General features: G+C 38.1%; 1 protein-coding gene across 2 annotated transcripts in view; it reads right to left on the reverse strand.

Annotated features, from left to right (window-relative positions):
* Positions 1–6,847: 6,847 nt before the first annotated feature.
* Positions 6,848–27,961, reverse strand: part of LOC149225662 (pentatricopeptide repeat-containing protein At1g10910, chloroplastic-like) — a 277,506-nt gene continuing 256,392 nt past the window's right edge. Inside the window, exons 8-10 of one of the 2 annotated variants that reach the window (XM_089377248.1) lie at positions 7,987–8,163; positions 7,769–7,897; positions 6,848–7,364 (exon numbers count right to left, since the gene is read on the reverse strand). In XM_089377248.1, the coding sequence (XP_089233374.1) occupies positions 7,149–7,364; positions 7,769–7,897; positions 7,987–8,163 (522 nt within the window). In that variant the 3' untranslated portion in view covers positions 6,848–7,148. The remainder of the gene's footprint in view (positions 7,365–7,768; positions 7,898–7,986; positions 8,164–27,961) is intronic. The other variant, XM_089377249.1, reaches the window with a different exon arrangement.

Here is a 27,961-nt window from a genome sequence, read left to right on the forward strand (position 1 = left end):
ATTATTGTTCTCCATACCAAAATGCATATGGTGTATCACTAATGCGATTTTTTTATATTTTCTATACAATTTCAACAACATAGTTTTCAAGTTTCAATTGTACTTTTTTTTAAATAGTTTAATCTTCAAATGCTTATCCCCTACCAAGTCAATACTTTCATCTTTAGTTCAAGGAGATCCAGACAACAAACTTGATATCTCCTCCCTACAACCTATACTTTGATTGATCACTTTTCAAAGTTAATGAACATGTGAGTTATTAAGAAATTTTGGCCAATGAAAGCATCTCAACCTAAAGCGTATATATAAAATGAATTATCTATATTGTTTTCCTTACAAGCTTTCCAATTGTATTCTAGTATTACTATGGATTTACAATAGGATATTGCACCTAAACCAATAAAAGCATTTAAAAGTATAAGGATTGCATCCATCAATTTTAAATTCAATGGATACATTATAACTTTAGAATTTAGGACTTCATTTTCATCTTCTTTCTCATAGAAGACTCTAGCCAATTCTCCCTTAGAAGATTCATCTACCTACTTTCTTAATATTGTAAGTTTTTCTTAATCTAAATATATTGTTTTACCAATTTCTTCACCTCTTTTTTAATCTGTATTTTCTTTTGCCCTTCACTTCTTAAATCTTTTTTCTCTACTCTACTGAGAAAATATTTGGTTGTCTTTCTTGTCCATAGATATGAGTACCCAAATCCTTTTGATTAGAATTATTATTAGAGTCATATTCAAACTTTTTCCAATAGTTTGGTTCAAGTTTGACTTTGGAAGTTTTAAGAGGAGGTTGAGGAGGCAAAGATTTTCAATAAAATTCACCACTATAATGGTGAACAATAATAGCGGATTGCAAAGTAGCAATGTGGTCAAGCATGCATTGATTTGTGTGAGCCTTGTGGACAAGAAATTGAGCAAGTTCAACTTGATCATGAACAATGTTTTTAGATGGATAAGGGGTACATAGAAACATATAAATTTTAAGAAATTCTTGTCAAGAAATGTCATCACAATTTGAGGAAGATAAATAATGTCTAGAAGAGTTGTCTTAATGGATATTGATTTCATTAATATAAAGAGAATTGTCATCGAATTCTCTACAAGAAGAATGCAAAAGATCTAAATAAGCTAGATCCTCGTAATCATTTTGTCACACTATCCTTTTGAAATCGACAACAAGCATTTTAGCTTCCATAGAAGTCTTTTTAGTAGGACTTTTCCCAATGGCTAGAGCTTTTTGTAGAGGAATAACCTACTAGACAAGTGAGGTCTAGACCTATGTCTCAGAAATATTTTGGGATGAGATTTTTGATATGTTAGTGGAAAGATGAATTTTTACACTTCTTGTTTTACACCAACCCTTACATTTATTTTTCACTGATTAACCATTTCTAAAACCAATATCAAATGTTTCACCCATTGATTTTTAAATGGTTGGAGTAAACTATATTTGTTGGTTTTTTATTAATTTGTAAAATTGTCTATCTTTTCATTTTTCTTTAAAATCTTTTCAATTTCTAAATGAATCCCCATAAATGACACCTTGTCATAAATCAATGTGATTCAAATCTGTTAGGTAAAAAATTAGTTAATTTTAGGTTTATTATTTAATTTTAGGTTTAATTATATGAAAGGGCACAATCATAAGATCATGCTCTTTCCCAAAGGGTGCCCATGGCGGTATATAAGCCAGGAACCCCATTGTAAACAATCATCATCTGTCAATTCAATTTTAATAAGATATTTATACATATATTTCTGCGTATCAGAAGTTTTCGCTTCATTAGTATCAAAGCGGTTCTTTTCTCGGCAGATAGTTGCACAGCTCACTGTGCTTATCATACTAGGCTCACTTGTCTTCTCGATTAACTGTACATCAATTTCCTTGGACCCCGCATTCACTCACGCCCCACACTGCTCCTGCGCATACGTTAAAACCCTCGTCCTCTGCAATTCGTTGTCCAATCTTACCCACCACGCGCTTCAGCCTTCCGCCAGTCATTTTTTACTGCCATCGTGTTGTTGCCTCCATCCATTCCGCTGTCATTTTTTTTTCTCCGCTGTCGTGGAACAGCTGTGGTACGGTCGAGATCCGCTATTTTTCCGCTGTCGTGGTACGGCTGAGAGCCTCTATCAGTTTTGCTGTCATGGAAGACATTGCGCTTCTGGAATTAAAAACGTTGAAGGGTCTGGTGATATCCGCACGGAGGTAGGTCAACCAACGGAGGTAGGGTCAACGTGCCTATTCATCGGGACATGACTGTCCGTGATAGATATATAAATTTATATTTAACGTCAAATATATATAACATATATATATATAATTAAATTATATATTATATATAATATAATTAATTAAATTTATTTTAAAAAAAACTTATGTCATATAATTAATTTAATTAAATTATTAAAAAAAAATTAAAAAAAAATTATTTAAGCTAGCAGATAAATACACACCCCCACAAACTCGCTCAATTTCGACAATGACAATGGTGGATTTCCAAAAAAATTTGTTGGACGCGGAGCATAAGATAAATAACAACCACGATGAGGTCAATAAAAAATTAGATGAATTGCATATCAAGCTTGAGAGGCAGGCTGACAATATCAAAAAATAGGGTGACAAAATCAAAAATCTTTAGGATACGACAAATCGAATAGAAATAAAAATGGAAAATCAACATGTCCAAACAGAAGTAGAAATCAAAGAGGCCTTAACAATGCTGAAACTTCTGTGTAAAAAGGCAAATTGTACACCCGCACAACTACTAAAAGAAAATGAAGAGAATCAAGAGCACATCTCATCAGATTTAACAAAGTCAACAGACTCTCATGAAAAAGTTGAATCCCCAAAAAAATCAGCGACACCACACCAAGAAGTGAGTAACACAACCCTTACAAACAAGCAACTCTAAGATACCCTTACCAATCAACACCCCTTTTTCGCTCAACCATTAACAACATATCAGCGAAGGGCAAAAGTCAAGATGCCTAAATTTGATGGAAACGAAAAAAACAATGTTGCATGGATAAATAAAGCAGAATAATACTTTGAGATATATGACATCAATGACGATGACGAAAAGCTCAGGCACGCATCCATGAAAATGGAAGGAGAAGCATATAATTGGTATATGTGGTGGAAAAAGACAACACACGTCATTAGCTGGAGAAAATTGAAGGATGCATTTTTTAAAAGATTCCAAGGTGTAAAGGAAGAAGAGTTCTTTTCAAAACTCATCAAATTACGACAAAAAGAAAGTGTGGACGAATACACTCAAGAATGGGAGACCTTAGTAACACGAGTACCTGGGTTATCAGAATCTCGCCTAATTCAATCATACATCTCGGGACTCAAAACCTATTTACAAGCAAAACTTGAGATGCATGACATTACATCAATAGAAGTAGCAAGACGAAAAGCAAAAACAGTCGAAAAGAAATTCGCACCAATATTTTGGTCAAAAGCGGAAAAAACATATTCAAGACGAAGGATACCCCAGTATGTGGACTCAAATAACACGAGATATGTTCCATCACATCGTTGTGAAGATGAAAAATCTAATGTGGAAATGAAAAGGATAAAAGAGGGTAAATGTAAACGTTGTGGTGAGAAGTGGGACCCCAAACATAGATGTGGTAAAGGAAAAGAACCAAAGAACCTATATAATTGTGAAGCAACCAATTATTCAAACAGTGAAGATTCTGACATAGAAGAAACAGAAGATGTCTCAAAATTCTCACCAGAATTAGATGACGGACGTATTTTGCAAGTGTCATTATCAGCTACAACGGGTATATCACAACCTCAGACCTTAAAGTTAAAAGGACACATAAAGAAGAAGAACGTAGTGGTTTTCATCGACTCTGGTAGCACGCACAATTTTTTAGATGCAACCGTGGCAAAGAGACTCAATATTTTTTCATTTCCCTTACCAAACATGAAAGTGATGGTAGCTAACGGTAAGAAGATTGAAAAGGTGGGGAAATGCCATAAGGTTAAATTGCAGATTCAAGAGTTCAGTTTAGAGTCTCCATCTTTCACAGTACCGTTAGGAGGAGTAGATGTAGTCTTAGGTATCCAGTGGTTACGAACTTTAGGTACTTATGCTGCCAACCACCAAGTACAATTTATAAAATTCAAATGGGGAGGTCAGAAGTACAAATTACACGAATTCCAAGCACCAGAGAATCAAATTGTATCATCATCTCAGATGATGAAGATGAGTCGAAAAGGAGCACCTGCTTATGTAGTACAATGTCACCAGTTAGAAATGTTATCTGCAAATATGACCAGTGAAGAGTCACCAAAGATACAAGATCTAATTAGGAAGCATGAAAAAATATTTCAAGACCTACCTATGAAGATGCTGCCTAATAGGGAAATTGAGCATACAATAGAAGTCAAAGCAAGTTCAGACCCCATCAACATCAAGCCATACCGATATCCACATCACCAAAAAACGGAAATTGCGAGATTAATCCAAGACCTTTTAAAGTGTGGGCCTTGATCATCTTGGAATATCTGATCAAGTGGAAGAACTTACCCGAAAAAGACGCTTCTTGGGAGAATAAAGCATTTTTTCAACAACATTCGTCGTTATGTACGCTTTGAGGACAAAGCATTCTTTCGAGAGAAAGGCAATGTTATGTAAAAAATTAGTTAATTTTAGATTTAATTAGACGAAAGGGCGCGATCATAAGATCATGCCCTTTCCCAAAGGGTGCCCATGGCAGTATATAAGCCAGGAACCCCATTGTAAACAATCATCTGTCAATTCAATTTTAATAAGATATTTATACATATATTTCTGTGTATTATAATTTTTCGCTTCATAAGCTAGATCCTCATAATCATTTTGTCACACTATCCTTTTGAAATCGACAACAGGCATTTTAGCTTCCATAGAAATCTTTTTAGTAGGACTTTTTCCAATGGCTAGAGCTTTTTGTAGAGGAATATCCTACTAGACAAGTGAGGTCTAGACCTATGTCTCAAAAATATTTTGGGATGAGATTTTTGATATGTTAGTGGAAAGATGAATTTTTGCACTTCTTGCTTTACACCAGCCCTTACATTTATTTTTCACTGATTAACCATTTCTAAAACCAATATCAAATGTTTCACCCATTGATTTGTAAATGGTTGGAGTAAACTATATTTGTTGGTTTTTTATTAATTTGTAAAATTGTCTGTCTTTGCATTTTTCTTTAAATCTTTTCAATTTCTAAATGAATCCCCATAAATGACAACTTGTCATAAATCAATGTGATTCAAATCACAAATATAGAAAACATTTGGAGCAATATAAAGAAATGCATTTAAGATAAAGAATAAATGATATGATAAGATGAATGATTACATTTGATGGCCATGTATAAATATCTACGCAAGTGTTTTTCACTAAGAGAAATGTCTTTTAATTAAGGTGTTTCTTTATTAATTATTTTTTATTTATTTGCATTCATATTTATATATTATGTTTATTACACTATCTCCCACTTTAGAAATGCTTCGTCCTCAAAACATATTTATGGTTTTACATATTATGTTTATTACACTGTCTCCCACTTTAGAAATGCTTTGTCCTCAAAACATATTTATGGAATGACCTTAAGTTGTTAATTTGTAATGTCTTTGCATTATTCTCTTTCTTTGTGGTACATTGCACTTATAGCATTGCACTTATAGGATTTGCGAAGATGAGTTGTTATTATGAGATCCAATTGCAATGGTATCAATATTTTTCAAAAAATAAGTCAATCTGTTTGCATTCTTAGCAATGTTGATACATAAACTATTAATGTACCTATTATTGTGATTGAGATATCGATAAGTTGCTTTTGTAGCACGACTTTCCCTTATTGTACTTGTAGTGTTCTCTTGATTTACTTATAAGGTTCTATTTTATTCATGCACTAATGCTGCACTGATATTATTTGAATTTATATCAGTAAATACACTTAAAATTTCCTCTCCAACATCCAAGAATTTCTTATTTTAATTGGATTTGCATCTTCTTGAGATGTGATGTTGATTGGATATGTCATTGTTCTAGTCTCCACAATTTGAATGTGATGTTGATTGGATATGTCATTGTTCTAGTCTCCACAATTTGAATTTTTACATCAAAATACTTAAATGCTTCCTTCTCGATAGGTTGTTCAAACTTGTTTTTATAGGCTTCTTATCATTCTTAGACTTTTTAATTCGCATAACTTTTCATTATGATTCTTTAGATGTGAAAGTTCTTCATTTTCTGATTTCTCGCGTGACTACAGTAAAAAGGTACTTGCAAAAGTCAAGAGCAAAGTTACGAAGTAGTTTATGAAATATTAGAAAAGGAGAAGAAAGACCTCTAGAAGAAATTTAGGAACCTATTACAAAAAGATAAGAAAATCTCACGTAGGACCCATATAAGTACTTAGGCAGGTGCCTTTTTATTAAGAGACGTGTCTTTTCATTAAGGTGTATCTTCATTAATTACTAATTATTTATTTATATATGTGTTTATTACACAATTTCTCCATATCAGTCTCTTTAGTTTCACATCTAATTGAAACTTAATCTGAAATAGGGAAAGGGAATGATCTTAGATAGTATTTGAGGTAAAATAGATTATGTGAGTTTTCAGATTTACAACAAATCCTACATAATACATTACCATTCTGAATTGCAGTGTCTGGATTGTGCTTCATTAGTGTTCTCACACAAATTCACAAATTATTTTCTTTTTTTGATTGATAGGTTCCATTTGTTGTTTATTAATGAAATGATTTCAATTGGATTTTTGTGGTTCGACAAGTAAAAGATGGCCGGAGCAAAAGCCATGTAAAACAAATTAAACAGTAGATTTGTATTGATGATCTAAAATGCTTCCTTGACTCATTCTAATCTGGCATGTGAATTGCCGGCCGGATAAAAAATTGGGGTGAATAAACACACGTTGTGTTTATCTTCTTACTTTAACTCTCTTGATGTTGATTTCCACAAAATATACATTGAACTTATGGAAATGATGGTAAACTAACAGAGAAATAGCAAAACAATGGTTTGAGGACTCAACATGAAAAGAGAAAACATGTACAAGACCCTTGAGGTGAAGAACTGCATCCATTTCTTGGTATGAACAACTATAATGTCATTACTTGTTTGCCTGATGATGTAAAGTCATGAGATAACATTTCTGCAACATCTGATTGACCTGACTCTCGTAACTTCTTCAGCACCGAATTCAGTGTAGAAGAAGCAAGTTCATATCTTTGGTTCTTCATCCACTTCAACAAACGAATCAATTCCCTCTTCTTACCTTGCTCAATATAACGAGAAAGAGCAATATTCAAAACACCCTGCAATAAAGTCCATTAGCACTGAATAAGTATCAATGTTACCCAAGACTTTATCACGACCGCTTGGAAGTTGATTGCTATTTTTTTGGTCCAAGTTTTCAACAATACCAGCAAAAGATATAGAACAGGGTCGGTTCTTTCATAGAATGCTACTAACAAAGTGTAATGTCAATGCAAGGAAAGGTTTCATGCTCCGTCTAGTGTCTGACCATTAAACATTTGTTCATGCCCAGGAACACAACATGAGTTAGTAGGACCTCTGCATTGTCAATATCCTTGACCATGGTATATCTTCACGTAGAATTATGCAGAAACCCGTTCCAGAAGATTAACATCCCAAAATAGGAAAATGGTTAGAGAATCAAACAATAAACTGCCTAGAGCATAAACGCTACAGTAGTTACCTGTTCTATTTTACAGCCAGTGCTGTGAAATTCCTTGAAAACATCACCTACTATATATATGTTTCCCGCTTCAGCAAAAGCAATGACGAATTTTTTTAAGCATGGTTTTGAGATGGACTTAGCATTATCCTATCAAAAGCAATGGAAATTTTCTCAGTTAAGATCAGTGTTCATAATCAATGACTGAAAAACTTCATAGCAAAAGTACCAGCAGCTACCTTCATAACCGTGTATGCCTCCTTCAACATCCTCCCTGAAACTAAAATGTTCAAAATCTTTTCATGAAGGGCCGTAGATAATGTATGCCTATTAGACTTTAGCTGGTTGTACAACTTAAAAGCTTCTTCTGCCCGTCCATTTTCTCCTAGCCCTGTAATAACAGACGAACAGAGTCCCTGCATAAAAGATGAATAAAAAATACAGTAAGTAAAGACAAAACTGAAAAGACTGGGATAACAAGAGAAATAAAGCTTCAACGCTTCAACCTTATGCTTTGTGCGCAAAGCACATGACCTTTCCAATTCCTTCCAGCTCGTCAAATCTTTAAAACTGTCTTCAGGTTATCTATGTTGCCAAGTCCGAAGAAAAATATTGTGAACCGAAAGCTTACCTATTGACTTCAAAAGATGTGCAGTTGACTTTTAAGGAAAGTTGTTAAACAAAGTTGCCCGACTGGGCTCAATGAGGTGAGGCCAAAGTTTAAGAGTTTGACTGACTCTAAAAAAACTCAGCAAATAGAAAAATTTAGGCAGAAGCAAATTTATTATTTAAAAATGCCATTTAAATTTTAGATGGGCACCAAATTAAAACGAAATGTGCTTGGACTATTCCTCTTCTAAAAAAGTTGTAAAAAAAACACTAAAGTTCAATTTATTTTCTTAATCTCCTGTTGGCTTTATCAGAGGGGTTCAACCTTGGATTTTCATTGTTGAGCACAATGCAGTGAACTGGAACAGCAACAATTTGTTGAAGCTTGTAGTAGCTTCAGAAGGTCTTCTAAATAGGCTTGGTGTTTTAGCATGTGGAAGATGATTTATTGCCTCTTTAGTTGCTTGCTTGCTGGAGTGAGTGATTTGTATTCTTTCCTAAGTCTAACTCCGGAAAAATACAATAAATAGAATCAATTAATTATTGTGGACTATTAAATCATTTTTTAAAGATATATACTTTAATTATTTAAGTGACATAGAAATAATCCAATGTTCCACCAAGACTCCAGGACAGGGAGACGCGGGTGCAAGGAGACACACAAGTGGGACGTGTGGGAGTACCTTCAAATTTTAGGGAATTTTAGGGGGGACGGCGGGGTATATAATTTTTTTTTCCTTTTTTATATATATATATATATATATATATATATATTTCAAATTCATATTCAATAATGAAAGCATAAATAGAACGATACATACATAATTGAATTAAATAATGAAATACATTGATCCATACTCATCATCCTTATTAATACATACATGATTCATCCATAAACCACAAGATTCAATAATTAAATACTCTGATCCATATTCATTATTCATTATTCACCATTTTAGAATCTACATTGATTTAAAAAATTAAATTCATCATTCTAGATTCTAAATTGATTTAAAATTAAAATTCATTATTTATCATTCTAAAATCTAATTAGTACTAAGCAAAATAGACTATAATAGACACTGAAATCTAAAGACTAGAAAAGTAAATTGATATAACTAAAACTCAAAAACAATGGATTGATGAGTCTAAAAGTCACTCTAAAGTACACAGAGGGCTTGGTGCTCTTGATTAAATATTAATTCCATACCCTTGTACATGACAAAATTCAATGGAAACATTGCACTCCATCGAATCCTGAATCCCTGAAAAACTGTTAAGTCTGCTGGATTTTGAGTGAGATCTAAAATTCTACTTTCTCCATATGAAATCCAATGAGGTTAGAACCAGTCTCAAACATCCTGAGTCATTTCATGGTAATGTTAAAAATTTAAGTACAAGGATGAAAATGAAAGATAAAGGAGAATGTCACTTTTACTTTAAGAATTTAACATTACCATGAATTGCATAAAATTAGTAGGCAAATATGGTCAAATACTAGGTTTCCCTGTCGCGTCCCCCACACTGGGGAAACGTCCCCCCCTGTGTCTCCTCACGTCTCCCCAAAAGGGGGACGTGGGGAAACGTTTCCCTAGACATCCCCCGTCCTTGGTGGGTGGGGTACGAGGGGTGCGCACACCCAACCTTGGGGGACGCGTCCTCGTGGAACACTGAAATAATCTCAACCATTGACCTCCACAATCTTCCAGAAGGGAGATTAGAGTTAGTGATTTGGGGTTAATGAAGTTTATAAAAGAAGCCTAGTGAAGAGGGGAAGACATAAGGGCACAAGGGAGAGAGGTAACTACAACATTTTTGGGAAAGCAATTTTCTCAAGATGGAGAAAGTGAATTCTCTAGAGCATGAGGCTCACTTTCACTGAAGGGAAGGAAGAATACATGGATAATTTTGGGGTGTTTTCCAGAGGCCAAGTTATTGGGAATTAGAGATGCTGACTAGCTGAAGTGAGAAGGAAGCGCAGCTGCTGGGGAGGCCAATTTGCCAGGGTCGAGTTGTGAGTGCATAGAGGCTGAATGAGAGCTAGGCGCAGAGGCCGAAATTCTGGTGAGAGATGGACCAATCTTCTTCAAGCCAAATTTCTTCATAGGTCGATTTCCAGTGGGCCGATCATCCTTGGGCTAATATTCCAATGGGGCCAAGTTGTAGGTTCTAGTCACTATATTTTTCTTAGTAAATTCATTGTGGGTTGAACCCATAATTTTCTAGATTAATAAATGACACAAAAATGTTGTTGTTGAATTATTTCTATTGCAGTGTGTGAGTGATCTCTCTGATTTATTTCCGCTGAATATATTTCTAGATGCTAAAATACTAGTGATTTTATTTTTTGGTAACTCAAGATTTATTTTGTTAATTAAATAAATTACAGAGAACAAATAATTGCCCTGAGAAAATAAATATGGGCTAGCATTAGGAGATTTAACATGGTACCAAAGATTTCTAGATAACTCAGTAAGAGAGATCCAAAATCACTAGGGTTTGAAGTAGTGAGTTTCTCTTTTTAACAGCAGTAGAATTATTTTTAACTTTCGCAGGTCGGTTTCATAGCCAAGGTCAATTTGTGATGGACCGATCTTCTTCAAGCCAAATTTCCTCATAGGTCGATTTCTAGTGGGCCGATTTTCCTTGGGCTGATATTCCAATGGGGCCGAGTTGTAGGTTCTACTCACTATATTTTTCTTAGTAAATTCTTTGTGGGTTGAAACCATGATTTTCTAGATTAATAAATGACACAAAAATGTTGTGGCTGAATTATTTCTATTGTAGTGTGTGATTGAACTCTCCAATTTATTTCCGCTGAATAAATTTCTAGATGCTAAAATACAAGTGATTTTATTTTTCAGTAATTCAAGATTTATTTTGTTTGTTAAATAAATTACAGAGAACAAATAATTGCCCTGAGAAAATAAATATGTGCTAGCATTAGGAGATTTAACATGGTACTAAAGATTTCTAGATATCTCAGTGAGAGAGATCCAAAATCACTAGGGTTTGAAGTAGTGAGTTTCTCTATTTTACAGCAGTAGAATTATTTTTAACTTTTGCAGGTCGGTTTCATAGTCGTGGTCAATTTGTGATGGACCAATCTTCTTCAAGGCAAATTTCCTCATAGGTCGATTTCTAGTGGGTCGATTTTCCTTGGGCTGATATTCCAATGGGGCCGAGTTGTAGATTCTAGTCACTATATTTTTCTTAGTAAATTCTCTGTGGGTTGAAACTGTGATTTTCTAGATTAATAAATGACACAAAAATGTTGTGGCTGAATTATTTCTATTGCAGTGTGTGATTGATCTCTCCGATTTATGTCCACTGAATATATTTCTAGATGCTAAAATACTAGTGATTTTATTTTTCGGTAATTCAATATTCATTTTGTTAATTAAATAAATTACAGAGAACAAATAATTGCCCTAAGAAATTAAATATGGGCTAGCACCAGGAGATTTAACATGGTACCAAATATTCCTAGATAACTTAGTGAGAGAGATCCAAAATACTAGGGTTTGAAGTAGTGAGTTTCTCTTTTTTACCGCAGTAGAATTATTTTTAACTTTTGCAAGTTGGTTTCGTAGCCGTGGTCAATTTGTGATGGAGCAATCTTCTTCTGGCCAAATTTCCTCATAGGTCGATTTCCAGTGAGCTAATTTTCCTTGCGCTGATATTCCAATGGGGCCGAGTTGTAGGTTCTACTCACTATATTTTTCTTCGTAAATTCTCTGTGGGTTGAAACCATGATTTTCTAGATTAATAAATGACACAAAAATGTTGTGGCTGAATTATTTCTATCGCAGTGTGTGATTGATCTCTCCGATTTATTTCTGCTGAATATATTTCTAGATGCTAAAATACTAGTGATTTTATCTTTCGGTAATTCAATATTTATTTTGTTAATTAAATAAATTACAGAGAACAAATAATTGCCCTGAGAAAATAAATATGGGCTAGCATTAGGGGATTTAACATGGTACCAAAGATTTCTAGGTAACTCAGTGAGAGAGATCCGAAATCACTAGGGTTTGAAGTAGTGAGTTTCTCTTTTTTACAGCAGTAGAATTATTTTTAACTTTTGCAAGTCGGTTTCGTAGCCGTGTTCAATTTGAGATGGACTAATCTTCTTGAGGCCAAATTTCCTCATAGGTTGATTTCAAGTGGGCCAATTTTCCTTGGGATGATATTCCAATGGGGCCGAGTTGTTGTAGGTTCTAGTCACTATATTTTTCTTAGTAAATTCTCTGTGGGTTGAAACCATGATTTTCTAGATTAATAAATGACACAAAAATGTTGTGGCTGAATTATTTCTATTGCAGTGTGTGATTGATCTCTCCGATTTATTTCCGCTGAATATATTTCTAGATGCTAAAATACTAGTGATTTTATTTTTCGGTAATTCAAGATTTATTTTGTTAATTAAATAAATTATAGAGAACAAATAATTGCCCTGAGAAAATAAATATGGGCTAGCATTAGGAGATTTAACATGGTACCAAAGATTTCTAGATAACTCAGTGAGAGAGATTCGAAATCACTAGGGTTTGAAGTAGTGAGTTTCTCTTTTTTACAGCAGTAGAATTATTTTTAACTTTTGCAGGTCCGTTTCGTAGCCGTGGTCAATTTGTGATGGATCGATCTTCTTCAGGCCTAATTTCCTCATAGGTCGATTTCCAGTGGGCCGATTTTCCTTGGGCTGATATTCCAATGGCGCTGAGTTGTTGTAGGTTCTAGTCACTATATTTTTCTTAGTAAATTCTTTGTGGGTTGAAACCATGATTTTCTAGATTAATAAATGACACAAAAATGGTGTGGCTGAATTGTTTCTATTGCAGTGTGTGATTGATCTTTCCGATTTATTTCTGTTGAATATATTTCTAGATGTTAAAATACTAGTGATTTTATTTTTCGGTAATTCAATATTTATTTTGTTAATTAAATAAATTACAGAGAACAAATAATTGCCCTGAGAAAATAAATGTGGGCTAGCATTAGGAGATTTAACATGGTACCAAAGATTTCTAGATAACTCAGTGAGAGAGATCCGAAATCACTAGGGTTTGAAGTAGTGAGTTTCACTTTTTTACAGCAGTAGAATTATTTTTAACTTTTGCAGGTTGGTTTCGTAGCCGTGGTCACTTTGTGAAGATGGCATCACTGAGTAGTTTGTGATACTAATTTCAATCCTTGGAAGGAGCAAATTACCATGATTCTGGAAATGAATAATTTGTGGGATCTTGTGAACATAGACATTCGAGTTCCTTTAGATCCAAACCCTGCAGTGGAGCATACTCTCAAAGATATGAAAGCAAAGTGTATAATTTTGGATGGTGTGAGGAATCACATAATTCCTCACATATCAGGGTAGGGCACCGAATATCAAATGTGGGTAGCTTTGATTGGTCTTCATCAAAGCACAGATGAAAACAGAAAAATGGTGTTGCAAGAGAAATTAAGCAACATAAGGATGAATAGATCTAAGACTCTTACATCTTACTGCATGAGGATCCAATAAGCTCATGATGAGCTTGCAACTATTAGGGAGGTTGTGATTGATTCAGAGCTGATTAAAGTTGCTTTGAAGGCTTGCATTAAGCATTGGACCACATTTGTGGATGGGATCCTTGCTAGGCAACAACTTCTTGATTGGAGCCCGTTGTGAGATGATTTCATCTAGAAGGAGATCTAAGAGAACTCAATGACTGAAGGACAATGAAAGGGTAAGGACAAAGATGAGCTTGCTCTTACTATACAAGCGAAAAAGGGCAAAGGGAAGGCCAAACAAAATTAGAGTGGAGGAGGACCATCATACAATAAAAAGGAGAAGAACATGACCAAAGTCAAGTGCTTCGCACGCCACAAGTTTGGGCATTTGGTTAGTTAGTGTCCAAACAAGAAGAAGGGAAAGGGAAAGACAACTACGATAGCCATTGCACATATGGATGAGATGGTTGAAAAGTTTGAGAAAAACTTTGTCTTGGTGTTATGCCTTTCTAGAACCGTCATGAGAGGTGCCTGGTTTGTGGACAATGGAGCATCTTGTCACATTAGAGGACCTCGAGACGTCTTCACCAACAAGACTAGAGAGCCTAGGGATATACATATAGAGCTTGGTGATAAGGTCAAGTATGTAGTAGAAGGCATTGGCAATATTGAGTTTCGATGGACTCAGGTGGTATCAAGGAGGTTAACGAAGTATTGTACGTACTGGGTCTGGAGAAGAATCTCCTTTCAGTTTTTGCCATAGAAGACAGAGGACTAGAAGTCAACTTGGTGGAGGTGAAGTGGTTGTTGGGCCAAAAGGAACTAATCCTAGCAAGAAGCAAGTAATTGGGAGAAGGGAGAATGATCTATATCTTTTGAGAGGATAGCTAGTTGGTGAAGGCTTTCATACATGAGTGACATCCAGAGTGAGATATGACATAGGAGGATGGGACACCTACACTACAAAGCTCTCCCTATGTTGCAAAGAATGGTTATAGGATTTCCAAAGATTAAGGTGGAATAGGATGGAGTGTGTAAAGGGTGTGAGCTTGGCAAGCATGCCATGGCTATGTATCCTCATAGCGAGACCAAGTCTAAGGGAGTGCTAGAATTGGTGCACTCAAACATTTTCGGTCCTATGTTCGTGACGTCAATCACAGGGTCTTTGTACTTTGTGACATTCATAGATGACTCTTCCAGAAAAGCTTGGATGTACTTCCTAAAGACAGAGGATGAGGTCTTCGATTGGTTTCAAGAGTTCAAAGATCTTGTGGAGAACCAGACTGAGAAGAAGATTAAGGTGCTGAGATCAAATAATGGGGATGAGAGTACCTCCAACAAGTTCCATGATTTTTGCAAGGAATCAGGGATTAAGGAGCTCATAGTAACTTACAACCCTAATTAGAATGGGGTTGCTGAGAGGAAGAACAAGACCATAATAGAGGCAACAAGGGCTATATATATGTAGTACACAAGTCCTCACAAGATATTGGGCGACGTGACTCCTGAGGAGATGTTTACATGAGTAAAACTGGATGTGAGCCATTTGCACATCATTGGTAGTCCAGTCTATGTCCATGTTCCCATGAAGAAGAGGACTAAGATGGAGCCCTTGTCATAAAGGAGCATATTTGTGGGCTATACACAGGGCTCAAAGGCCTACAGAGTCTACATTCCAGGACAAAGGAAAGGTATTTTAAGTCACGATGTCAGATTTGATGAGGGAAGGACCCTTAGGAGGTCCCATGAGAAAGAGCCAGCAAGGATAGAGGATCAGACATGAGAAGCTCCTACAGTTGGACATGGACCAACAACACCAACAATAGGTACACAGTTTGTAGATCTAGAGGATGAGCTAGATATTCCTTCCAGCTCCACTAAGAGGAGGCCAAGATGGGCCGAGCAGACTTTGAGAGATGTTGAGGACCATGTGGAGGCTCCTAGAAGCACCCTCAGGTAGAGAAGACCATCAACAAGATTTTCTAGTTATTTGGAATTATCGAGCAACGTCATTGAGTTTAAGCGTTTCACTTTTGAGGAGGTTGCAGATGAAAAGGTTTGGAGTGATGCCATGGTGGAGTATAGCTCCATGAGGAATAATGTATGGGACATAGTGCCAAGACAAGAGGGAATGTCTATGGTCACTTCTCGATGGATCTATAAGATCAAACATGCCACTGATGGCAGTGTTGAAAAGTACAAAGCGAGGTTCGTGGCAAGAGGGTTCTCCCAGCGGGAGGGAGTGGATTACGAGGAGATATTCGCATTTGTTGCCGGAAATGCATCCATTAGAACAATTATGTCCCTTGCTTTTGAGATGGGGTGTAGGATACATCAAATGGATGTGAAGATTGCTTTCCTCAACGAAGTTATTGAGGAGGTGTATATTGAGCAGCCTTAGGACTTTGAGGTGCATGGGAGAGAGTCTCATGTGTGCAGGTTGAAGAAGGCCCTTTATGGGCTGAAGTAGGCTCCACACACATGGGAAGTGAGGATCGATGAATATCTTCTTGGTTTGGGCTTCACTAAGAGTGAGGTAGACTCCAACTAGTACTATGTAATCGTTGAGGGCGAGCCACTCATCTTGGTACTTTATGTGGACAATCTATTTTCGACAAGATCGAAGAAGCTCATAGGGATGTGCAAGGATCTTGCTTCGAAGTTTGAGATGAATGACACCGGCTTGATGCACTACTTTTTGGGTTGCGATCTGCACAGGCTTGGTGTCTTAGCATGTTAAACATGATTTACTGCCTCTTTAGGTGCTTTCTTAGTGGAGTAAGTGATTTATGTCTTCTTTCCTAAGTCTAACTTCGGAAAAGTACAATAATTAAAGTCAATTATGTTGAAAATTGGCAGCTATGGTCGAAATTTTTCAATAACAAATGATGGAGAAAATTCAAATTTTGACCCTTGACTAGGTCAGCCTAAGGATGACAAATCAATCCCACAAGTGGAAAAGCCACCTCTTGACACTCATATAAATATGACTTCGTTGACCCTCATTTGGACATCCACCATCACACACAATTCAATCTGAAATTTGCAGAGACAAGTTCACAAGTGCGAAGGAGCTAAGAGATCTTCCCTGTCTATGTTGACCAAAACTTTCTCTCTCTTTTGACTTGTGTTGACTCAGGAGCTTTGACTCTATTTTGATTGAGTTGTTTGGATTATTTTGGGAGGTCTAATATTCCAAGAAACTTTGACTCTGTTACCACATCTTTATCTTTGTTTTCAACCTTAGTCAATTTGGTTGGGGAATTTGACCAAAGTTTGCAGGAGGATTCTAGATCTGTTTGAACGAATTCTAACTGAGGAAAGAAGGTTGAATATTCTGTTTCATTGACCGAATTTTCGAGGTGTTGACTGCATGGTTGACTGTTGAATTTGACCAAAAATTGCAGGGACTATTAACTGTGGTTGACTGAGCTTCCATAAGTTGAAATCCGGCCCTCTATTGCAGATTGTTATCTTTGACTAGACTTGACTTTCTATATCACATTTGATTGGTTTTGACTTGGTTGACTTGAAAGGAAAAGGATTGACTTTGACCGGTTTATGGATGTACTATTGGATTATGTATCTCATGTTGAACATTGATTGACTAAGAAGAAGAATTGATTTTGGGTTTTGCCCTGGTCTTTGACCAAAAATCAATCTCATTGTGCTTAGCTATCTTCTTTTGTGCATTTTTGTTTACTATTCTATCTATAGTTGCTTAACTATTACTGGGGTGAATGAATTTGTTTTAAGTAATATTGCAACATGGAACATGTGAAATTAACATGGTATCAGAGCTATGGTAAAGATTAGCCATTGGAAACCAGAGAGCACCCCATTGAGACACTTAACTTGCTGATTAGTGATCAACTCTCTTGGACAAGATGACTTCCTCCTACTTCAAGATTGAAGAGAAGCTGAATGATGCCTCCAACTTTGCAGCATGGAGGGCTAGATTGGATCTTACCCTTGAAGAGAATGATGTGATGGAGTATGTGGAGGGCAAGGTAGTTGAACCTCTTGAGAATGCCAATGCCAGTGTCAAATCCAAGTACAAGAAGGGTGAGATAAAGGCTAAGAAGATCATCATTGATTCTCTCAAAGATCATCTCATTACTTATGTGTCCAAGCTGAAGAAATCAAAGGAGATGTATGACAAATTGATTAGGATGTATGAGGTCAACAATCTTAGCCACATCATTTCCTTGAAGAGTCAACTTTGTGACATCAAGATGACCAAGTCAAAATATATAATAGGCTATTTCATGAGAATCTCTCAAATAAGAGATTAAATTCTTTCCATTGGAGAAATTATTCTTAATAGGGAGCTTGTGCATATGACCCTTGGAGGACTTCCCAATCATTACAGGGATTAGTAGTAGAAAGGATCTCCCTTCATTTGATGAACCCTTGGGCTCTTGCACTCAAGAAGAATCCACACTCATTTCGAGAGGAAGAATTCAAAGACAAGAAGAAGGAGAACCTACAACCTTTGTAGCCAATGTCAAGAAAGGAAAAGGGAAAGGAATAGCTTCTAAATGGAAGCCAAAGAAGCCAACTCCAACATTCAACAATAATAGAAGGGACTTCTCCAAAGTCCAATGCTACAGGTGTGTCAAATTTGGCCACATAGCCTGAGATTGTCCCAAAAGAAGTGCTCTAAGGCCTAATACCAACAACAATGGCAACAACAACTTCAACAATAGAAGGAGAAGCGGAGGTCTTTTTGCCCATGCAAGTGTTGAAGACCCTCAAAAGAGGTCCATAACACAAGCTATGCTAATAATGTTGTTAATACTCAATTTGAATATTTTCTTCTTGTTGCTCTTTCTAGCTCATCTTCAGATAGAATTGATAGCTCGCTGGCGGATAGTGGGGCATCTAGACACTTTACTGGGTATCGTGAAGTCCTCTCAAATTTGGTTGAGGGAGACTAATTTGAAAATTATACTCAGGGATAATTCTACTCATCCTATCAAAGGGTCTACCTATGTTTCTTTTCATTTGGATTCTGGTCAAACCATTCATCTACAAGACGTGTTGTATGTGCCGATCTTGAAGAAGAATCTTGTCTCCATTTCAACTATGGAAGACAAACGATTTAGAAATGCATTCATTAATGGAAAAGTCCTTACATGGCCAAGGAAATCTAACTTAATTGAATCATTCACACTCGGTGTCAGAAATGGAGGCCTATACAAAGTATGTGGACGACCAATCCAAGAATTGGTCCATGATACCACTAATCAGTGTGAGTTTTGGCACTGGAGATTTGCTCCCCTTCATTATAAGGTTTGCCTAACTTGAGCAGGATGGTTTCAGGGATTCCCAAGATTCAAGTGGGTCATGAAGGTGTATGTTAGTGATGTGCTAGTGGCAAGAATGTCAAGGGACCATTCCCTTCTAGTTGCAACAGATCTAAAGAGGTTCTTCAACTCATTCATTCTGATCTTTGTGGACCCATGCCATTGACATTGGTTGGAGGACATTTATATTATGTGATTTTTGTTGATGATTCTCCTGTAAGACTTAGATCTTCTACTTGAAGAACAAGGATCAGGCTTTCAGCATGTTCAGGGACTTCAACTAGAAAGAATATCAAGATCTTGAGGACAGACAATGGAGGAGAATTCACTTAAAATGACTTCAAGGATTTTTGTAAGGAAATCGAAGTTAAGAGGGAGATGATTGTTCCATCAACAAAATGGAGTTACTGAGAGGAAGAATTGGGCCATCTTGGAAGCAGCCAAAGCCATGATTCATAATCAAAATCTTCCTATGTTTTTGTGGGGAGAAGTAACAAATACCGCAGTATATGTTCAAAATAGAAGCCCTCATCAAGCCTTGATGGACAAGACTCATGAAGAAGTCTTTACAGGTGTGAAATCGGAAGTTGGACACTTGTGAATATTTGGCTACCTTGTCTACTTTCATGTAACGAAGGAGAAGAGGTCAATGCTAGAGGCTTCAGGGAAGAAAGGTACATTTGTTGGTTATTGTGAAAATTTTAAAGCTTACAGGATATATAAGTGCTAGGTCGAAGGAATGTTGAGCTCAACCAGAATGTGACCTTCGATGAAGATGTTGCTCTTGGAAAAGCAAGGGACTCTCCTGTCCCTGCCAACACAAAGAGAAAATATTATACTATAGATGTAGATGCAGAGTCATCCATGCTTGACCCTGCCCTTCCAGATGAGCCTATGGCACCTTTGGATCCTTTAGATTCTCCTCCTTGTGATCCTCCTTCTAGGAAGAGACCCTTGTGGCTTCATTATACTTTACAGGATGCAAAGAGACACTCAGCCCTGATAGTCACCTTCGGAGGAAGCAAGCAGCCTCATAGATATCAAGGATATGCTGCATTGATGAGTGACATCATACAATCTGAACCTTACAGCTATGAAGAAGCAATGAAGGAACAAGTTTGGAGAGATGCCATGACCGAGGAATACTAGTCCATCATTAAAATTGATGTATGGGAGGTTATTCTGAGGCCTGAGGGAAGTTTGTAGTGACTTCGAAGTGGATATACAAAATTAAACATGCAGTTGATGGTAGCATTGAAAAGTTCAAAGCAAGGATTGTGGCTAGAGTATTCTCCCAGAAAGAGGGAGAAGATTATGACAACATATTTGCCCCTGTTTCCAGATAAATTACCATCTAATTATTATTGCTCTTGCTACTAATCATGGTTGGAGTCTTCGTCAGATGGATGTGAAGAAAATTTTTATTCATGACATACTCAAGGAAGAAGTGTACCTGGTGCAATCATAGCGCTTTAAGGGACATGACATGGAAACCCATGTTTGCAGATTGAAGAAAGCCCTCTATGGATTGAAGTAAGTCCCCAAGGCTTGGTATGCTTGGATTGATGGGTACCTGATGAAGCTTGGATTCAACAAAAGCAATGTTGATTCGAACCTTTTACTTCAAGGTTGTCGAAGGTATGCCTTTGATTTTGCTTTAATATGTTGATGATTTGTTCAAGACAGGGGCAGAGCCTTTGATCATCTAGTGTAAGAGGGAGCTTGCCTTTGATTTGAGATGAAATATCTTGGGTTGATGCACTATTTCCTGGGCTTAGAGGTATGGTAGAGAGCTGGAGAGGTTTTCCTCGGCCAAGGAAAATATGTTGCAAACTCTTTGAGAGATTTGGGATAGTGGATTGCAAATCCATGGCCACTTCGATGGAGGCGAACTTCAAGAAGTTATGTAGTGAAGTTGAGGGATCGGATCTAGCAGGTCCTTCTATGTACTGGCAGCTAATTAGGGCCTTGATGTTTCTAGTCAACAAAAGATTAGATATATGTTTTGCTATTAACACCTTGAGCCAGTTCATGGTGGAACCTTTGCATTCTCATTGGGTGGCCGCAAAACATGTGTTAAGATATGTACATGGGACAATCAATTATGGATTGAGATATGCCTTCGACAATGATTTGAGACTATATGGATATACAAAAGCAGATTGGGTTGGGAGTGTTACTAACAGGAAGAGCACATCAGCGTGTTGCTTTAGCTTTGGATCCGCCATGATTTCCTGGATGAGCAGGAAGCAGAAACCTATCACTCTTAGTATATCTGAGGCAAAGTATATTGCAACTAGTATGGCTAGTTGTGAGGCAATGTGGTTGCAAAATCTCTTTGCAGAGTTGTTTGATCATGTGCCAGATACGACAGTGATATATTGTGACAATCAAAGCGGGATCCAACTTTAAGAAAATCCAGTATTCCATGACAGGTCAAAGCACATTGAGATCAAGTACCACTATATAAGAGATAAAGTACAAAGTAGTGAGGCTCCAACACATCTCGACTGATGAGCAGGTCGTAGACATTCTCACCAAGCCTTTGCCGAAAGCAAATTTCTTACTCTTCAAAGAATAGTTTGGAATGCAGGAGAATGTATCTCTCCCTAAGAGGGAACACTACTGATTGAGAGCATTGAGCATATGCTCTTCCCCCAACCTTTCGAATGGCTATGGAATTGGTGGGGGGGATGAGCAGTGAGGCTCCTAGGTGTGAGGGTACTCCTTGAAGCCATGGAATTGGCTGAGTACATACCCCAGTATGCATCCTATCCGCAAGTCACCTTCGTGTTTTTATAGACCAAGGGCCATATTGAGATGGTTAAGCTTGACGAGATTGCCACCCATCTGGCTATTTGGTGAGGAGACTTAGGTGTGTGTGATCTTAACCAAAGTCGGATGCGAATGCCATGGACTTCGTTATGGTAAATTAATCTCACTAAGTATTGGAAGCAGGTGTTCTACCACTTGATCATTAAGGATCAAGTTGGGTGAGGATCAGTCAATGGACATAGAGTGTATGTGATCTTTACCAAGGTCATTTATGACTGCCATGGACTTGGTTGCCGTAAATCAACCTCCCCTATTGTCAGTGTGGATCATTCTTCTTCTTATATGGATTGAGTCATCATTGTTCAGTTGAATTGAGATGGGCTTCTCTTATGTTGGGACATGTACATCCGAGATGAGACTTATGGTGTAGCCGAAAATTCCTCCCTAGTTGAGAGGAAGTTTTGAAAATTGGCAACTATGGTCAGAATTTTTCACTAATAAATGATGGAGAAAATTCAAATTCTGACCCTTGCCCAAGTCAGCCTAAGGATGACAAGTCGGCCCCACAAGTGGAAAAGCCACCTCTTGACACTCATATATATTGATTTTCGGTAGCATCGGATGTGCTCTAGCCATGAAATTTGGTGGAGAGGCTAAGGCACATGAGATCTCCAAGACCCAAAAATCGTTTGGGGAAATTCCACCCAAATGGAGAGATATTAAAATAATTAATATTTTTAATGGGGTTCCTAAGTTTAAACTTAGGAAAATTAAAATATTAATGTGTATTAATATAAAATGGGTGAGAAAGTTCTAAATAACAAGGATCAAGCCAAATCTAATCTTAGTCGTTGATTAGGGAGTTAATCTCGGTTGTTGAATCATCAACAGGAAAAGTATAAGAAGAGGCTTGAGGGTCAGTTGGAGATACACCAAGTTGATCACTCAATTCGATTTTCTGGGGCAGGGTTTGCTGAGAAATCGAGTCAGTGATCTATTGCAGCGAGAGGCAGTTTTTCAGAAGGCCGAGAATACATAGCAGAGAGGCAAAGAAAGTGCCAGAGAGACAGTGTAGAGGCAGCCTGGGCTGACGCAGAGGCAGCTAGAGCTGACGCAGAGGCTTAGAGGGCCAGCACGGAGGATGCAAGAGGCCGAGAAGTTGACATAGGCAGACGCAGAGGCTAGCAGAACTGACGCTGGGCTGAAGGAGTTGCACTGTGGTGTTTCTGTGGGGCAGACTGAGACCTGAGAGGTAGACACAAAGCCGTAGAGGGTGACGCAATTCCAGAAGATAGCTTCAGTGTTCCACGGGGTCTCGTCCCCCCACCTGGGGGTCGAGTTTCCTAGCCTCCTCGCGCTCTGGGGACTTGGGGACGAGAGGGGGTCATTTCCCCATGCTCCCAAAAAATAGGGTACACGAGGAAACTTGAAAGGGGTTGTTTCCTAGGCAAAAGGGGTCTTAAGGGGTCTTGAACGGTCGTTCCTAAGAAAAAATTCACAAATTTTTCTTATGAAACACAAAAATCATTATTTTTAATATTTGTTGACCAACCAGGGTTTACGTTATGTTCATTTCACATTTCATTTTTTGTTTGCTCCGTTGAACTGAACACTGCCGCCATCGCCAAGCAGCCTTATGTCTGCTCCTTAGTTGAACGGAACGTTGCCGCCATCGCCAAGCAGCCTTTTGTCTGCTCCTTCGTTGAACAGATTACCTTGAGCAATTATGCTCATTTATCTTTTGATATGTTCTTATGTTATTTTGATTCTATAAAATTAAAAAATTTGACTCTTGATGTATCAGACTTGACGTTTATAATTTTATTTCAATATTCAGTATTCAATGTTCATAGTTGGAAGTGGAACATCAATATGGTTTAAAGTTTAAAAGTTTAAACATTTATAATTTTATCATTTATTTTCATTGTGCATTGTTAGTAAGTTAGTAGACTAGTAGTTACACTATACAGTGACAAACTTACATGTATGATGTATGATTATAATTTATATGATAATGATATCAATGATCATGCTTTTCGTTTTAAATTTGTTTCAGTTATATGATTCATCGATTTATATTTTATATTTATAAGTTTTTAAGACCCTTGATGTCCCCCGACGTTTCCTATAATTTGGTGGGGAGCTTTTGCATAGGCCGCTCCTGCGTATCCCCGCTCCCTCGCCTCCTCGTCTCGAAAACTTGGTGGAACATTGGATAGCTTGGAGTAGCTTTTGCTGTCCAGCTAAGGAACAGTCGAAGTTGTTGTGGGACCAATCATCTGATTGTTGATTAGCCAGAATCTCTGTCTCCAGAGAAAGGTACTTCTACCGAGGACAATCTCTGAAGGATGAGCCATTTCTGGCACCCTAGTTATATTCAGAAAATTGCATAATAATAAAACCCTCATATCTGCTGCACCGGCTTTCCCGCATTGGGTTTTTCCGGGGACGATTGTCCAAAAATAACGGCGTCCCTTGTGTTGTCTCAGTTTATTTCAGTTGTTGATCTGTATGTCTGTGAAGGCTGCAATTTTGTTTATTTCGATATTTATGAATATAAAATAACTTGTAGGGGTTTCTGATGTGTTAGATTCAGAAATTTTCACATGGTATCAGAGCAATTGCAGATCACAAGAGGATTGAAGATGCCAGCAGGAGAAATCTGAAAAATTTGCAGCAGAAACAGTTGTTCCCAAAGACAACGTTGTTCCAGAGCTGAAGCGGCAAGAGGAGAGGTGATGCAGAGGCTCACGCAGAGCCTGTGTCAGTATTTCGAGCCAGGAGAGGGGCCAGCGCAGAGGCAAAGAGGGGTAGATCAGGCCTACGCAATGCCCGGTCATCTTTCTCAGCCAAGAAAAATCGAAGTTGTGGCCAGGAGGTGTAGATTTAGCCCAAGCCATGATTGCGCAAAGCCTAAAGGGCTCAAATTCTTCAGTTGTCAGGGCTAAGGGAGCTGTGCAGATTGTGATTTGAGGAGCTGGTGGGATGTTGTTTCTATTTGTACAGAACAGTCTCTAAGGAGACAGAACCAAGGTAGAGGGAATCACTACCTCGACGGATTTCTCGCCAAGGAATCCAAATCCAAGTTGCAGTCACAAGGAGGATTGGAGAGGAGTGGTTCGATAGTTGGCCAGAGGATTTCCAGGAGGGAAATCAGGACTCAGAGGGATTCTAAAAGAGCAGAGATGGCAGTGAACGGATTGAGGGATGAGGATAGATCGGACGGGGCTTCCAATTTTGTCATCTTGAAGGCCAGGATCCTGGTAATCCTGGATAAACATCGCGTCAAGGACTATGCCTTGAAAACCGTAGCTATCCTAGTTGACCCAATTGCTAATGAGAAGTATGAGGAGGTCGAGGCGAAGGCAAAATGCATGATCCTTGATGGGGTCAAAGATCATGTCATACCACATATTGCTGAGAAGAACACAAGCAGCGAAATGTCGGAGGCCCTCACCACCTTATACCAGGGCTCTTCCGTGCAGCAAAAGATGTTGTTGGAGAATCAACTGAGATCATATCAGATGCAGAAAGGGGAAGAGATAGATCACTTCCTCCTCAGGTTGCAAGGAATTTGCAACCAGCTTACTTCCATGGGGTCTACACCGGATCCAAAGTTTATGGTCGGGACTGCTTTGAATGCAGTCTCTGAGGACTGGGAGACGCTTCTCCAAAGCATCATGGGAAAAGCGACTCTCCCCAGTTGGGAGGAGATGTGGGCAACTCTACGACAAGAGGAGATAAGGAAGTTAACCAAGGCGGAGGAGGAGGAGGATGCGGCTCTAGCATCTGCGGGATAGCAAGGGAAGAGGAAGAAGAAGGACATCTCCAAGGTCAAGTGCTTCAGTTGTGGGGAGCTGGGACATTATTCATCTCAATGCCCCAAGAAGAAAGGCAAGGGAGAAGCTTCCAACTCAAACGTAGTACCAACAAATACGAAGAAGGAAGTCGAGACTAATGATGATTGTGCCATGAGTGCTCATAGAAGAGGTGGGGTGACATCGAGTTGTAGTCAGGAGGACTACATACTAGAGGAAGGATCCTTAAGGTGCCCAAACTTTTGGATCACATCTGGCTACGAGAGTCATTAACGACAGTAGCATGATGATAGTTGTTGGGTGGAGCAAAGTGTGGTGGAGCGGCAAGGCAGTGCTAGAGTGCAGAAATTTGTAGCAGCACAGAGGTGTCTGCAGTAGCGCAATGGCAATAGAAGGAGCAGAGGATAGCAACAGAGGTAGATTCATCATCACGAGGCTTCCAGACTGACCGAAATGTTAGTATTTGGGTTAAGTCAGTTACTTCTCGGTAACTAAGTTGCACTGCAGCAGTTAGCAGTGGCAGTGCTATTGGCAACATGATGCAGCATGTTGAGAGGGAGCCGCAGTACAGATGTAGCAGTGGCAGTGGCAGTGTCATGGGCAGCAGTACAAGAAGTAGCAGTGCAGAGGATGTGAGGCAGCAGGTCAAGCATCAGCACAGGTACCGATGTGGAGGATCAGTGTGAGGTTTCTATGGTGAAGCATTACTAGAGCACATTCCTCGCTAAGAGGGAGTATTGATTTTTGGTAGCATCGGATGTGCTCTAGCTATGAAATTTGGTGGAGAGGCTAAGGCACATGAAATCAACAAGACCCAGAAATTGTTTGGGGTTATTCCACTCAGATGGAGAGATATTAAAATAATTAATATTTTTATTAGAGTTCCTAAGTCTAAACTTAGGAAAATTAAAATATTAATGTGTATTAATATAAAATGGGTGAGAAAGTTCTAAATAACGAGGATCAAGCCAAATCTAATCTTAGTCGTTGATTAGGGACTTAATCTCGGCCGTTGAATCATCAACAGGAAAAGTATAAGAAGAGGCTTGAGAGTCAGTTGGAGATACACCAAGTTGATCCATCAATTTGATTTTTTGGGTCAGGGTTCGCTGAGAAATCAAGCTAGTCATCTATTGCAACGAGGGGCAGTTCGGCAGGAGGCCGAGTATACATAGCAGAGAGGCAGACACAGTGTAAAGGAAGGTTGGGCTAACGCAGAGGCTTAGAGGGCCAATGCAGAGGATGCAGGAGGTCGAGAAGCTGACACAGGCAAACACAGAGGCTAGCAGAGCTAACACTGGGCTAAAGGAGCTGCACTGTGGTGTTTCTATGGGGCAGACTGAGAGCTAAGAGGCAGATGCAGAGCTGTAGAGGGTGACACAATCCCTAGAGGGTGACGCAGTTCCAGAAGATAGCTTGGAGTAGTGTTTGTTGTCTATCTAAGGAACAATCGATGTTGCTATGGGACCAATCATCCGGTTGTTGATTAGCTGGAATCTTTGTCTCCGAAGAAAGGTACTTTTGTCTAGGAAAATCTCTAAAGGGTGAGCCATTTCTGGCACCCTAGTTGTATTCAAAAAACTGCATAATAATAAAACCCTCATATCTGTTGCACCAGTTTTCCCGCATTGGGTTTCTCTAGAGACGATTGTCCAAAACTAACGGTGTCCCTTGTGTTGACTTAGTTTATTTCAGTTGTTGATCTGTATGTTTGTGAAGGCCGCAATTGTGTTTATTTCGATATTTATGCATATAGATAACTTGTTAAAGTAAAGAACAAGTAGGAGATAATAAACCAGATATTGCGGTAGGGATTTTTGATGTGTTAGATTCAGAAATTTTCACAATATAAATATGATTTCGTTGACCCTCATTTAGACATCCATCATCACACAAAATTCGATTTAAAATTCACAAAGACAAGTTCACACATGTGAAGGAGCTAGGAGACATTTTCTGTCTGCGTTGACCAACACTTTCTCTCTCTTTTGACTTGTGTTGACCTACACACTTTGACTCTGTTTTGACCGAGTTGTTTAGACTTTTTTGGGAGGCTAAATATTACGAGAATCTTTGACTCTGTTGATTGCAACTTGATCTCTATTTTCTGGGCATGTTGCCTGAGGTTGACCGCAAGCTTTGACTAGAGTTTGACCGTAGATTTGATTGAGGCATTTGACCGAAGATTGCAAGAGGGCTTTCGATTTGTT

The sequence above is a fragment of the Pinus tabuliformis genome, chromosome J, assembly GCF_031772625.1.
Source record: "Pinus tabuliformis cultivar Carrire ecotype Pingquan chromosome J, CPIR1, whole genome shotgun sequence".
Classification (NCBI taxonomy): Eukaryota; Viridiplantae; Streptophyta; class Pinopsida; order Pinales; family Pinaceae; genus Pinus; species Pinus tabuliformis.